Raw genomic sequence first — 13,494 nt, 5'->3', positions numbered from 1 at the left:
CAATTGTGGGACAAACAAAAGTATCTTATCTTATCTTATAGTACTAACAGTTTGTAACTGTCTGGGGGTGACACAGGATCTGTAGATTTCCATGCAAATAGAGGGTTCAAAGTCAAAGTCAGAACCAAAGTCAGTGGGAGCATTGAATGGCTTTGTCTTCCAACATGACAATGACCCGAAGCACACCAAGGAGTGGCTCTGTGAGAAGCATATCAAGGTTCTGGAGTGGCCTAGCCCGTCTCCAAACCAGAAACCAATAAAATATATATTTGGAGAGAGCTGAAACTCTGTGCTGCTCAGCAGCAGCTGTTCAAATACGTATTTACAATAATAACATACAAATAAAGTCTTTATAAATCATACAATGGGATTTTTTGATTTTTCTTTTTTGACTCCGTCTCTCACAGTGGAAATGCACCTACGATGAAAACTTCAGACTCCTCCATAATTTCTATTTTGATGTTGATAATCTATATCAAACTAAAGTGTGTCTATGGACTCACGATGCCCAGACCCTCTCCTGCTGATGATGATGACTGTGTTCCATGGTGTATCTGAAGCCTTGGAAATTCCTTTGTACTCCTCTCCTAACTGATACTTTTTAACAGTGCGACCCCTCTGATGCTTTGGGAGCTCTCTGTGGACCATGGCTTTGGTCGTAGGATGTGACTGAGACATGTCAGGAAAAGCCTATTAGAACAGCTGAACTTCACTGGGGCAATTTAAATGATGGCAGGTGTGTATTGATCCTGAACACAAACACACCCCCAGGCGAGCCCTTCTCTCCAGATGGAGTTTGAGAGGCGCAGGGGCAGCGACACAGGCCAAGGTTAAAACAGACACAGACAGATCAGGGGCACAGCTGACTTTACATACATATTCTGCAAACCACAAAGACCAAAACTGTCTTTAGATGGTTAAAATTGGCCTCATATTCAATTAGAAACTGTGAAAAAGAGAAAGAGAAATGAAACAAGACGTGGGATGCATCAGCTGGTTCAACAAATGTCTCAATCCTGTTTTCATTAATGCAACAGAAAGCATTGATAGTTTGCAGCCTGTAGTGTTTTCTACTGTTACTGTTCTGCTGTACGTTTCTCGCAGACATGATATCCTCCTACACACACGTAAAATAAATGTAGCTACAGAGGCAGCATTTGCAATGATATAATACATTTTCTCACATTAAATCTCAAAATAAGAGTCAGATCAATCTTGGTCCTCTCCTCTGGGCAGTGGTTTTAAGGTTAGTGGTGACTTGCAAAACCTGCTAGAACAGGTAACTTACGATTACAGTTTTATCAGCCATGAGCAAAATAACCAAATATATATGCAGCACAGCACATTTTTCACCCTTCTGAAACCTTAAGTATGAACTTGCTGCAAAGACCATCACAAGAAATCCATGCTGGACTATGCTGGTTTTTGCAGCAGTGGAAGTAAATCACTTTGCAACTCAAATAACTTATGGCCAATGTATTATAAAATAAGCAATACACAGTGACAGTGTTTACAGAACGCAATGGGCTAAATGGCAATAGTTTTGGAATAAAGTGTGAGTTTCGTTACATTTTCAGTGACACAGGGACTTGATAGTGAAGTGTGAAGCCTCTTTGCCTTCTTCTGTGTGAAGTAGATTGCACAGAATAAACACTGTACGGTAAGACAGTTTAGAGCGCATCACAGTAACATGCAGGCGCAATGACCACGTGATCACTGGTCAAATTCCAGATTTTCCGTAACTCGCACGTCCGAACTGTGGGTATTATGGCGTGATCACCTGTCCAGACTCAAGCCAGCAGGAGGCGTAAAAGCTCCTTTTCAATTGGATACCAACTGTCATCAAACGTAACTCACGTCCTTGTGGAAAAACACAGCGCCTGTATAACAAACTTTGCTTTTATTGATTTCCCTGAGTGTTGAAATCTCTTGGATAAACGGTTGATCACATGATATATTTTGGCTGGATCCTAAATCCCCTCGCAGCATCACACAGATCCACACAGATCCACGCAGATCCACACAGATCCACGCAGATCCACACAGATCCACGCAGATCCACACAGATCCACGCAGATCCACACAGATCCACACAGATCCACGCAGATCCACGCAGATCCACGCAGATCCACACAGATCCACGCAGATCCACGCAGATCCACGCAGATCCACGCAGATCCACGCAGATCCACGCAGATCCACGCAGATCCACGCAGATCCACGCAGATCCACACAGATCCACGCAGATCCACGCAGATCCACACAGATCCACGCAGATCCACACAGATCCACGCAGATCCACGCAGATCCACGCAGATCCACACAGATCCACACAGATCCACACAGATCCATGCAGATCCACACAGATCCACGCAGATCCACACAGATCCACGTCCAGGGCACGTGAAACGAGAAAAACACCGGGCAGAAATATCACACTTTTGCGGTGGTGAACGGGTCCTCAAGCACAAAAGTTCCAAAATAACGAAATATGAACAGCACAATACATGTTGTGTTGGAATGGCAGTAGTATGACCGTCTGGACAAGAAATATTCATAGTTATACCACTTAAAATTGACTTGACTTTATCTGTAATGGGCTTTAGAATATATTAATACTGGTGAAATAGACTTACATAGTAATTAACCTGTCAGAAGATATAAACCGGCCATTTACCACTGGTTAATATATATATATATATTTTTTTGCCCGTTTTGAAAAAGTGAGGCAAGAAACGCCCCCAAACAGCCCCGGTTAAACTAGCCCAACATAAAGCGCAACACCGTGTGCCTCCTGGTCATTTGGATAAGGAGGAGGACGTGTCCCGCACCAGAGGAGACCAGAGAATCATGTGAGTCTTTATCACCAGCTCTGGGTTTAAGTGTGTGTACCTTTTTGTTGCAAATTACAGAGCCTTTTGTGTTCAAGTAAATCAGTGTTAAGTGCAATTATAGTTTATACAATAAGCAAAAACACAGACAAACAAAACGTTTTTTTGTTTCATTTTCTGAATTCTCTGATGGTCAAGGGAAAGAAGGTTTCTGTTTCCTTGTTTCTGCCTGTGAATAAAACATAAAAGCACCACAGGAAGTTACAATTACAACAACTTTTTAGACTTTTTGTTAAAAAAGTTAAAAAAGATGAAAAGCTGTTAAGGATAATATGACAAACTCCCTCAAATGCATGGGTATTATGCACCAGACACAGGCCTCAGCATCTCTCTCTGCTTTTTGGGACATTTTTACAGGTTTCTAGCTGGATCATAGCTTTTAGTCTTATTCTTTTGAACTAAACCTCAGGTCCACAACTAATTTTAAATTGCGGACGTAAATGTATGCACTTATTGTTGAGCCTATTTAGTAAAATAGTCATATGTCAATTGAAACATATTAGCTGAGCAGACTGGAGCCGACTGAGCAGAATAGAGAAAGAACTAATCCAATTAATATTAAAGGTGCTTTAATTCACATTTTCTGGGGATCCGCTACCTGCTTGTCTCTATGGAGATGCTTGCATTGCTTTGCCTGGAATGTTCCAGAGCATAGGCAGCAAACGTATCTATCTTGCATTTGTTCCATTACAGATGTTTTATTGCACAACAATACCCTTTTTTCTTTCATAAGAGGACAATATTTCATTGATCACAATCTAAACTTAAGATTCTAAAGAGCATGTCTTCTCCTGCTCTTCCTGCTGCTGTTCTGTCCCCCTCCGTTCCGTTCTCAGTCGAAAAATTAACACTAAAGTTCAAAAATCATTTAGTCATAATGCAGACAGTAAAACACAATGATCATTCATTATGAATGCACCCAGTGGCCCTAGAGTCTGACAGCCCACTGGTAGATGTCCACACCCCCTAAAGGCAGGACCAGTCATTTCCTTCTTAATGGTTTGACCTGAGAAACATTTGAGGTCTGTCTGATTTTATTTAACCTTTGGATGGAGTCAAATGTTGACTGTATGTACAACTAACATTTGCATCTTTTTTGTTCTTCAGAATAGTTCAGAAGACGAGGATTGAGTGAGAAGAAAATAATGTCGTCTATTCCAGTTCCTGACATGGAGTCTATTATTCCAGTTCCTTACATGAAGTCTACTCCAGTTCCTAACATGAAGTCTACTCCAGTTCCTAACATGAAGTCTACTCCAGTTCCTAACATGAAGTCTACTCCAGTTCCTGACATGGAGTCTACTCCAGTTCCTGACATGGAGTCTACTCCAGTTCCTAACACACAGTCTACTCCAGTTCCCAATACACAAGGTAGATGGACTGTAATGCATTTTGTAGATTTTGTTTTTATGAATACAATGATCAAAACCAAGACCTGATAGCATTTATTTGATTTACATAGCTAGCTTTTTGACAATGACTTTGACAAGACTCTCAATTAAGACAAAGAACTGAGAGAATTTACAGATACAGGACTTCAGTAATACAGAACTCACTGTTCTTTGAATTATATATCTGACATACTCTACTAATTCTTTATGGACACCCCTGAAGCATTGTGCCTGGATAAACCCACTCTGGACGTGAAGTCAGCAGAGAGGTTCCTACAGAAGTCCATGGCTCTGATCCTGGAGGAAGCAGTGAAGAGCGCCACCGACCGATCAGAGAAGGCAAGTGCAGTCATTTTAGTTCAGCTTCAGCTTTCTTTACAAAAAAACATATTAATCAGTTTTCTTTTATAATACAGACATGCTTTGGACTCATTATACTGTGCCAATGTTACTCCAATTGAATTGTATATACATGATAATCATGCCATGTTTGAATTCACATAAACACCTTCAAACCTGTGCTCAGGTGTGTGAGTGGGTGTCTCCGGAGCAGCTGCAGCAGAGGTTGGACCTGGATCTTGGAGACACTGGAGAGTCTGAGGAGAAGCTGCTGCAGCGGTGCAGGGACGTCATCAAGTACAGCGTTAAGACGGGTACAGAAAGGTTTTGATATTCTCTTTTTCAGCCAGAGCCTACGTCCTCCATAAGACTATGCTTTATTCAGTTTATTACCACATGACACGTGTGGACATGACTTTAAAATATGTTTCAGAAAGGTAGATGTAATAACAGGGGTATGGGTCGAATAATAAAGGAATAATAGAGGATTTTTGAGTCTCATTTCCTCTAGGCGTGGACAGCCAAGTAGTTCTCCCACATGTAAATCATTCCCTGTGTCCTACTGCACACCTGCAGCCTCGTTTCCAGGATAGCAGCACGTTTCTCTGGCTGCGCATGTGTGGTTGATATGCCGGTGTGTGTTTAGCGAGTTCCTTCAGTGTACAGCACAAAATGACGACAGTGAAAGACTGTGTTCGAACTCAGAAGAGACGGAAATCTGAGACAAAAGATGGGATCCGTGGCGCTATTAAACAAACACACAAGTAGCAGCGGGGCTGCTTCTGCACGAGATTTGATGGCGGCCTCTCGGAAACAACAGGATGGTGGGGGGTGAGTGTGCACATGCGCATTTAAAAAAAAGGGACCAACAGTCGCTTGAGCTCTCAAAATGGCAAAAAATCCTCTATTATTCCTTTAAGTGATGCAAGGTATAGAGAGACGTTGTAAGTAACTCTAAACGGTTGGGATTCCTGTAGTCCTCTTTTCTCCTTACCTTTTCTGCAGCCCACCCTCGTTTCTTCAACCAGCTGTATGGAGGTATGGAGCCTTACTCTACGGCTGCAAGCTTCATTACAGAGGCCCTCAAACCCAGCATGTAAGGAAACATAAACTCATTTTAAAATCCATTTTAATAACTGTGTATGCACTTTATCATAAACCCAGCTACACTTATGAAGTGGCCCCAGTCTTCACTCTGATGGAGAAGGTTGTATTGAAGAAGCTGATTGAAGTAATCGGATGGAAAGATGGAGATGGAATTTTCAATGCAGGTAACAGAAACTCTATTGCAACCAGGGAAGATTTCACATGAAATAGATAAAGATTCAGGTGGGTCTTACCTTGTCCTAGGTGGGTCTATGTCCAACATGTACGCCATAAACTTGGCCAGATTTCACCACTGTCCCGAGATCAAAGAGCTCGGCATGTCCGCTTGTCCTCGACTGGTCCTCTTCTCGTCGCAGGAGGTATGGGAGGAGTAACAGCTATATTATGATCTTATCATAGTGCAAACACAAAACTGTGCACAGTCATGTTGGAACATGAATCTCTATTCTAGTGTCATTACTCAATTACCAAAGCTGCAGCATTTTTGGGCATTGGCACCAGTAATGTTTATGTGGTCCCATCTGATAAAAGGTAAGCAAAATTAAAGAAAAATATGAGGCTGAATCTAGTGCTTCAAACAAATGACCTTTTTCTGTTTTCCAGGGGAAAGATGATCCCTAGTAGTTTGGAGGAACTGATATTGAAGGCCAAATCAGAGGTTTGAAAGTCAACTTTATTTCTTTCAAGTTTTGTGCAATATATTGGTTTGTTTTAGAGTAAGATTTCAAGTCTTACCAAGATGAGTGAATGCACAAATCTAACTTCTTATTACCCGTGTTTCCAGGGAGCACGACCCTTTATGGTGAATGCCACAGCAGGCACCACTGTCCTGGGAGCGTTCGACCCCATTGATCAGATCGTGGCCATTTGTGAGAAGTACAGACTTTGGCTGCATGTGGACGTGAGAGAAAAGCACTGTACATTTTTGTTCATCAATAAATCTCTTCTTATTGTGTTAACTATATAATACTTTCTTCACTGTGGCAGGCGTGTTGGGGAGGAGCTGCTCTCTTGTCCAAGAAACACAGTCACTTGGTAAAAGGCATCCACAGGTAACATCTGTCCATCTTCTCTTGACTCAAAGACGTCCTAGGGCATGTTTGCGTGAGTCAGATGGAGTTTCTTGATATTAATATAGAGCTTGTTTAGGACTGGTTTTACTCAAAAAGCCAAATATGTCATGAAAATGTAAAAAAGGCAAATCAAAATAACATCACCATAGCGATAGGCCCTCCCAAGTTACGTGTCAGGTTTGTCGAAAGGCTATGGATTTTCTATTGTCTTTAGTCCAACCATGATGATTTATTAAATTTGACAAGTGTGCACGAGACACAAACAAATCTCCCAGAGTTCCATCTGTCCCTCAGTGAAGTTAAAACAGCAAACACACATTTTATACCAAACCAGGAGGTGTGAATGCCACGTCTACAGTAAAGAAACCTGTAAACACCAGTAAACAGGGACCTTGATGGATTAGCTTGTGTTTTAACAACACAATGTTCCTCTCGTCCTGTGATGTGACAACGGCAGAATTGATTGAGTCACTGTGTAATGCATTACAGGTAAATAATAAATAGTAAATCTATAAATATTTAAGAAACCCTGCTTTTCGGCACGTATCACTGCTTACATCTCTTGTCCGATTTGCGTCATTCAAAGTTCGTTTTGTAAATAGTTTCCAGTAAATTACCCCTCTCAGGATCAATTTAAAACCTGGTTTTATTATTGACCATATTGTCAACAAAATGTCATCAATCTTCAAAATCAAAGAACTATGAATAAACTAAATGTATTCTAGACCAATTGGGATTAGCTGATTTAAGTGTAAATTATTCAAAAATATAACTGAGTCTTACATTTATGGGAGTGTCTACAGAGCCGCGACGCGTGGCCGAAACTGCTAGGCTATTTTGTGCCGCGGCTCCTGAAACTGCTGGGCTATTTGACCGCGCCGGGTTAAGGTCAGGGTTAGGGTCAGGGTTAGGGTTAGCCATGAGGCTATATGGCCGTGCCACGGCTCCTGAAACTGCTTGGCTATTTGACCGCGCCGCGGCTCTGTAGCCAAGGCCTAAATTTATTTGATCCAGATGATATAACATTGCAAACGCATTAAAACCAGCAGTTTGCGCACATATATATATATATATATATATATATATATATATATATATATTCTTTTACGTGCAACTTTTGCGGTAATGTGAGGATGAGACACACTGATGTGTTTTCCAATACAGTCAGTAAGCCTATATGTTTTTAAGTGAATACAACCACACATAACATAAAGCCTTTTCATTTAGTTGAAAATTATTCAGTTGAACTGAATCTTTTTCTACAATGGAACACTCCGGAATAAATGAAGGATCACACCGACTTTCAATTTAGTTGTGTAGTAGTTACGTGGTGAGGCTTTAAAGTGTGGGTTTTGTGTCTATTTTTGGTCACGAGCATGAAAGTAAATACAATTAGGCAAAAACACTTGGAATTGCTAATTCTGCCAAAATGTCTGACCAGCTATTCTCCAGGTTCACACAATAATGTCTTGTAACACAAACGTCTGAAAATGGATTGTGATAACCTGACGTAAAACATGATTAATCAACCAAAATGAGTGGTCATATTGCTGCTGCTCCAGAGATGAGTGAACTGACCTCTGAACCTGGACCCTGCCCCTCACCCCCTCACCCCCTCACCCCCTCATCCCCTCATTCCCTCTTTCACTATAACTACAATTATAGTCAAAGTGTTTCTGTTAGCTCTTACCAAGTCTGTTTTTGTTGTTTGTTTTAGAGCCAACTCTGTGGCATGGAACCAGCATAAGATGATGATGGCTTGTCTGCAGTGCTGTGTCTTTGTGGTTCGAGACCAAACGGTAAATCACCTTCACAAAGAGACGGTGCCTATGTAGTACTTAGTTGTTAGACAAGAAAAAAGACAATAAACTAATCAAATAAGATTGGTATCACAAACCTTCAACATTTGTTCAACACAAATTATTAACCCTGGGTTATACCAGGAATTCAGAAAGCCTCTTGGAACGTTATCAACTTCAAAGCTGGATCAGATTACAACCCAAACCTTTGTTACTCTCATATCAGTCATTAGTCAGACTACGCTCAAGCCAATCAAAAGCCTTCACAACCGGGCTCTAAAGGTGTTTGACCATAAAACATTAAGATTCCACCACTGTAACATTTTATTAAAGCATAATTTGTCATCATACTCAAATGTTATTAACGTTAGTATTCTTAAATTGTTTTTTAAATGTGTTAATGGTTTGGCTCCAAAGCCTTTGAGCTGTATTTATACAGAGCTGTGTCAGGTCCACCAGAGCAGCCTTATCTGGAGACTGTAAAGTGACTTTTCGTCAAACATGTTTCGCCCAAAAGGCCTTTTATGTGAAGGGTTCTAATCTGTGGAATATGCTCCGTCTTCATCTCAAATCTGTGACAAAACTTAGTATCTAGTATAAGAAACTCAATCTTAGATGTGCCAGCAGCAGCACTGCCCTCATGTTTAATGTTCTAATGTTTTCATGTACATACCTCTTAGTGTATTTGTATGAACAAGTGCTGCGAATTAGCTCCAGCTATACGCACTGAGATGCATTCATCAGGAGCCACAGTTAGTCAATGTTTTTTGTATCCGTCCCTGTATTGAAATAAACCAATACATTCTCTATTGTACTGAATAGTTTGTTTCAGCGTTCACATTTTATGATCTTTTTTTTTAGGGTCTCCTACAACACTGTTACTCAGCCAAAGCGGCCTACCTCTTCCAGCAAGACAAGTTCTATGATGTTAGTTTTGACTGTGGAGACAAGTCCATCCAGTGCAGCAGGAAACCAGACGCTTTCAAGATCTGGCTCCTGTGGAAAGCTCTGGGCACCAGCCGCCTGGGGCAGAGAGTGGAGCGTGCCCTCGCCATGGCACAGTCAGTGACACACACACACATACACTCTACATAGAAGGGCAATGTTCAGACTGGCTTTTAACACCAAGCACTTGATTCATTCAAGCGATTCATTGATTGATTGATTGATTGATTTACTGATAGAATGTCAGGATAATGTTTTGTGTTCTTACCTCATTATTCAGAAAAGCAAGCTTCCAGGTCATAGGCATAAAATGGTCACATAACCATTTATCAACATTGAAACTCATAATTTAAAATCATCTGCTGGCTTTAATGTTTTTTTTAAGTTTTTTTTAAGCAGTTATGTATTTTCTAATCAGATTCACTGGCTATAACGGCTGCACAGTTTTTGTGGGTGGGATAAAAAACTTCTGTCTCTAAAATTCGGTAAATCCTTATATATCACATCAACATGGATTTAAGTCATAATATGGGTTGTTTTGGTGTAGGTTACGACAAGTATTATTTAAAGTCGAGGTTATCAATACATTTTAGAAGTGAAAGACAATAAATGTCATCTCCACAAAGCATACAATTCTAAAGTTTAAGTGTTTAGTGGTTTATTTGTGTGTTTTTTGCATCTTTCTTAAACTTGGAAAACAACTGCTATTACCTGCAGGTATCTGACACAGCAGATCAAAGCTCAAAAGGGGTTTCGCCTGGTCATGGAGGTAACTCTAACGATAATTATGTTCTACTTTATACAATAACTCTTCAATGTTCACACAAAAATAACAACAATCGTTTACAGCCGGAATATGCCAACGTGTGCTTCTGGTATGTTCCCCCACGTCTGAGAAATGTCCCCGACAGCGCTGACTTTTGGAACAAGTTGCACAAGGTATATCACACAAAAAGAAGATATAAGCAAATTACACAGTGTCATGTGTGAGACGGATTTACATAGATTAAGAAGTAAAAACTTAAACTGGCAATAAAATGTTTGTATTACACCAAGGTATTAGTGTCTGATCAGATTCAAACTATTATGTACTTTAAAGGTTGATCACTGTGCCAAATATAAAGTGTTTTAGGAATAAATACCCAGAAGGAAAAAAATGCACAATGTTTGGGTTCTTCCCTGTGACTGTATGTGTTGTCCTGTAGGTGGCGCCAGTGATAAAGGAGCGCATGGTGAAGAGGGGCAGTCTGATGGTCGGGTACCAGACTCACAAGGACAAGGCAAACTTCTTCAGGATGATCACTATAAGTCCTCAGGTCACCACTGAAGATATGGATTTTGTGTTGGACGAGATCCACCGTTTGGGACAAGATCTGTGAAATAAATATTACAACTATAACTATCTTTTATCAACATAACAGTACGATAGTCTAGCCAAGTGTGCATTACTGAATGTATAAGTAGTATCTGTATCTGTGTTGTAGAAAATAAATATAGTGTATTCATGGCCTGTGTCAAAGTGTGTTCACATTCTAAAGATGTGGACGTATTAATGATTGAGCATCTTTTTAGAAATATTAAAGTTTTCTATTGTATGCAGCTTTGCGTATTTTTGTAAGTAGGAATTGTATTATTTGCAACTTCTAACAAAAGCTTCTTACATTAGACGGCACTGCATCTAATGTGTCCACAACCAAGACATATATCCAAGATACAACTTGCAATTTAAATCTTTTGTCAGTTATTTATTCACTTTAAATAACATCTACATGTATACCTACACATGCAATCACTCCAACCCAAGTACATGACATGCATTCATGTCCATATTTGTAATATTCTGTACAATATTGAAATTTCCAAATGTACAAGTCCTCGCCGAGCTGGTGCATCTGGTCCAGGAGGTCGTCTCTGCTGATGTGACAGATGAAGTTTGGTTTGTCCTAGAGGTACTTCAGCATGATACTGCCTTTCCTTTTCACTGGCGCCACCTACTGAAAATAAAGGGTACAAACTGCAGTAATCAGGAAAATACTTAACTCCTCATTGATCCTTAATTGTCTGACAAAACATTGCATGGCATGATTTACATCTTGGCTAAAGCAAAGTTCTTCCATCCATCCATCCATCTTCTGCCGCTTTATCCGGGGCCGGGTCGCGGGGGCAGCAGTCTGAGCAGGGACTCCCAGACTTCCTTCTCCCCAGACACTTCCTCTAACTCCTCCGGGGGGATCCCGAGGCGTTCCCAGGCCAGCCGAGAGACATAGTCTCTCCAGCGTGTCCTGGGTCTTCCCTGGGGCCTCTTCCCGGTGGGACATGCCTGAAACACCTCCCGAGGGAGGCGCCCAGGAGGCATCCGCAACAGATGCCCGAGCCACCTCAGCTGGCTCCTCTCGACATGGAGGAGCAGCGGCTCTACTCCGAGCTCCCCCCGTGTGGCCGAGCTCCTCACCTTATCTCTAAGGGAGCGCCCAGCCACACGGCGGAGGAAACTCATTTCGACCGCTTGTATCCGCGATCTTGTTCTTTCGGTCACTACCCAAAGCTCATGACCATAGGTGAGGGTAGGAACGTAGACCGACCGGTAAATAGAGAGCTTTGCCTTTCGGCTCAGCTCCCTCTTTACCACAACGGTCCGATGCAGCGACTGCATCACTGCAGCCGCTGCACCGATCCGCCTGTCGATCTCACGCTCCATCCTTCCCTCACTCGTGAACAAGACCCCGAGATACTTGAACTCCTCCACTTGGGGCAAGGACACCCCACCCACCTGGAGAGGGCAAGCCACCTTTTTCCGGTCGAGAACCATGGCCTCGGATTTGGAGGTGCTGATTCTCATCCCAGCCGCTTCACACTCGGCTGCAAACCGTCCCAGTGCATGTTGCAGGTCCGGGTTTGATGGAGCCATCAGGACAACATCGTCTGCAAACAGCAGAGATGAGATCCTGTGGTCCCCAAACCGGACACCCTCCGACCCCTGACTGCGCCTAGAAATTCTGTCCATAAAAATTATGAACAGAACCGGTGACAAAGGGCAGCCCTGGCGGAGTCCAACATGCACTGGGAACAGGTCTGACTTACTGCCGGCAATGCGAACACAGCTCCTGCTCCGGTCATACAGGGACCGGACAGCCCTGAGCAAAGGGCCCCGGACCCCGTACTCCCGGAGCACCCCCCAAAGGACACCCCGAGGGACACGGTCGAAAGCCTTCTCCAGATCCACAAAACACATATGGACTGGTTGGGCAAACTCCCATGAACCCTCGAGCACCCGATGGAGGGTATAGAGCTGGTCCAGTGTTCCACGACCGGGACGAAAACCACTCTGCTCCTCCTGAATCCGAGGTTCGACTATCGGTCGGATTCTCCTCTCCAGTACCTTGGAATAGACCTTACCCGGGAGGCTGAGGAGTGTGATCCCTCTGTAGTTGGAACACACCCTCCGGTCCCCCTTCTTGAACAGAGGGACCACCACCCCGGTCTGCCAGTCCAGAGGCACGGTCCCCGAACGCCACGCGATGTTGCAGAGACGTGTCAACCAAGACAGTCCTACAACATCCAGATACTTTAGGTACTCAGGGCGGATCTCATCCACCCCCGGAGCCCTGCCACCGAGGAGTTTGCGAACAACCTCAGTGACTTCAGCTTGGGTGATGGATGAGCCAGCCACCGAGTCCCCGGTCTCCACTTCCTCTTCGGAAGACGTGACTGAGGGATTAAGGAGATCCTCAAAGTATTCCTTCCACCGTCCGACGACATCCCCAGTTGAGGTCAGCAGGCCCCGAACTCCTCCCAGGCCCGGGTTTTTGCCTCTGCGACAGCACGAGCCGCGGCTCGCTTGGCCTGCCGATACCCGTCGATGACCTCCGGAGACCTACAAGCCAGAGTGGCCTGATAGGCCTCCTTCTTCAGTCTGACGGCATCCCTTACTTCCGGTGTCCACCACCGG

General features: G+C 42.9%; 1 protein-coding gene across 2 annotated transcripts; it reads left to right on the top strand.

Annotated features, from left to right (window-relative positions):
- The first annotated feature begins 4,504 nt into the window (after window positions 1–4,504).
- On the top strand, window positions 4,505–10,971 carry LOC140374178 (acidic amino acid decarboxylase GADL1-like). 2 transcript variants are annotated; one of them, XM_072460997.1, is made up of 14 exons: window positions 4,505–4,621; window positions 4,809–4,935; window positions 5,627–5,717; window positions 5,786–5,892; window positions 5,972–6,087; window positions 6,180–6,259; window positions 6,332–6,386; window positions 6,513–6,629; window positions 6,716–6,780; window positions 8,519–8,600; window positions 9,462–9,661; window positions 10,263–10,314; window positions 10,395–10,484; window positions 10,751–10,971. In XM_072460997.1, exons 1-14 carry the CDS (start codon window positions 4,568–4,570, stop codon window positions 10,922–10,924), a joined length of 1,410 nt encoding a protein of 469 aa, XP_072317098.1. In that variant the 5' UTR covers window positions 4,505–4,567; the 3' UTR covers window positions 10,925–10,971. The 2 variants fall into 2 exon arrangements, with proteins under 2 accessions (XP_072317098.1, XP_072317099.1); XM_072460998.1 differs by having other exon boundaries at window positions 4,505–4,630; window positions 4,818–4,935.
- The last annotated feature ends 2,523 nt before the right edge of the window (window positions 10,972–13,494 follow it).

Source organism: Eucyclogobius newberryi, unplaced genomic scaffold (assembly GCF_026437365.1).
Source record: "Eucyclogobius newberryi isolate DKJ021-1_F unplaced genomic scaffold, fEucNew1.0.hap1 SCAF_3, whole genome shotgun sequence".
In the NCBI taxonomy this organism is placed as follows: Eukaryota; Metazoa; Chordata; class Actinopteri; order Gobiiformes; family Gobiidae; genus Eucyclogobius; species Eucyclogobius newberryi.
The sequence above is the reverse complement of the archived record's forward strand: the minus strand, read 5'-3'. Positions and strand labels throughout refer to the sequence as shown.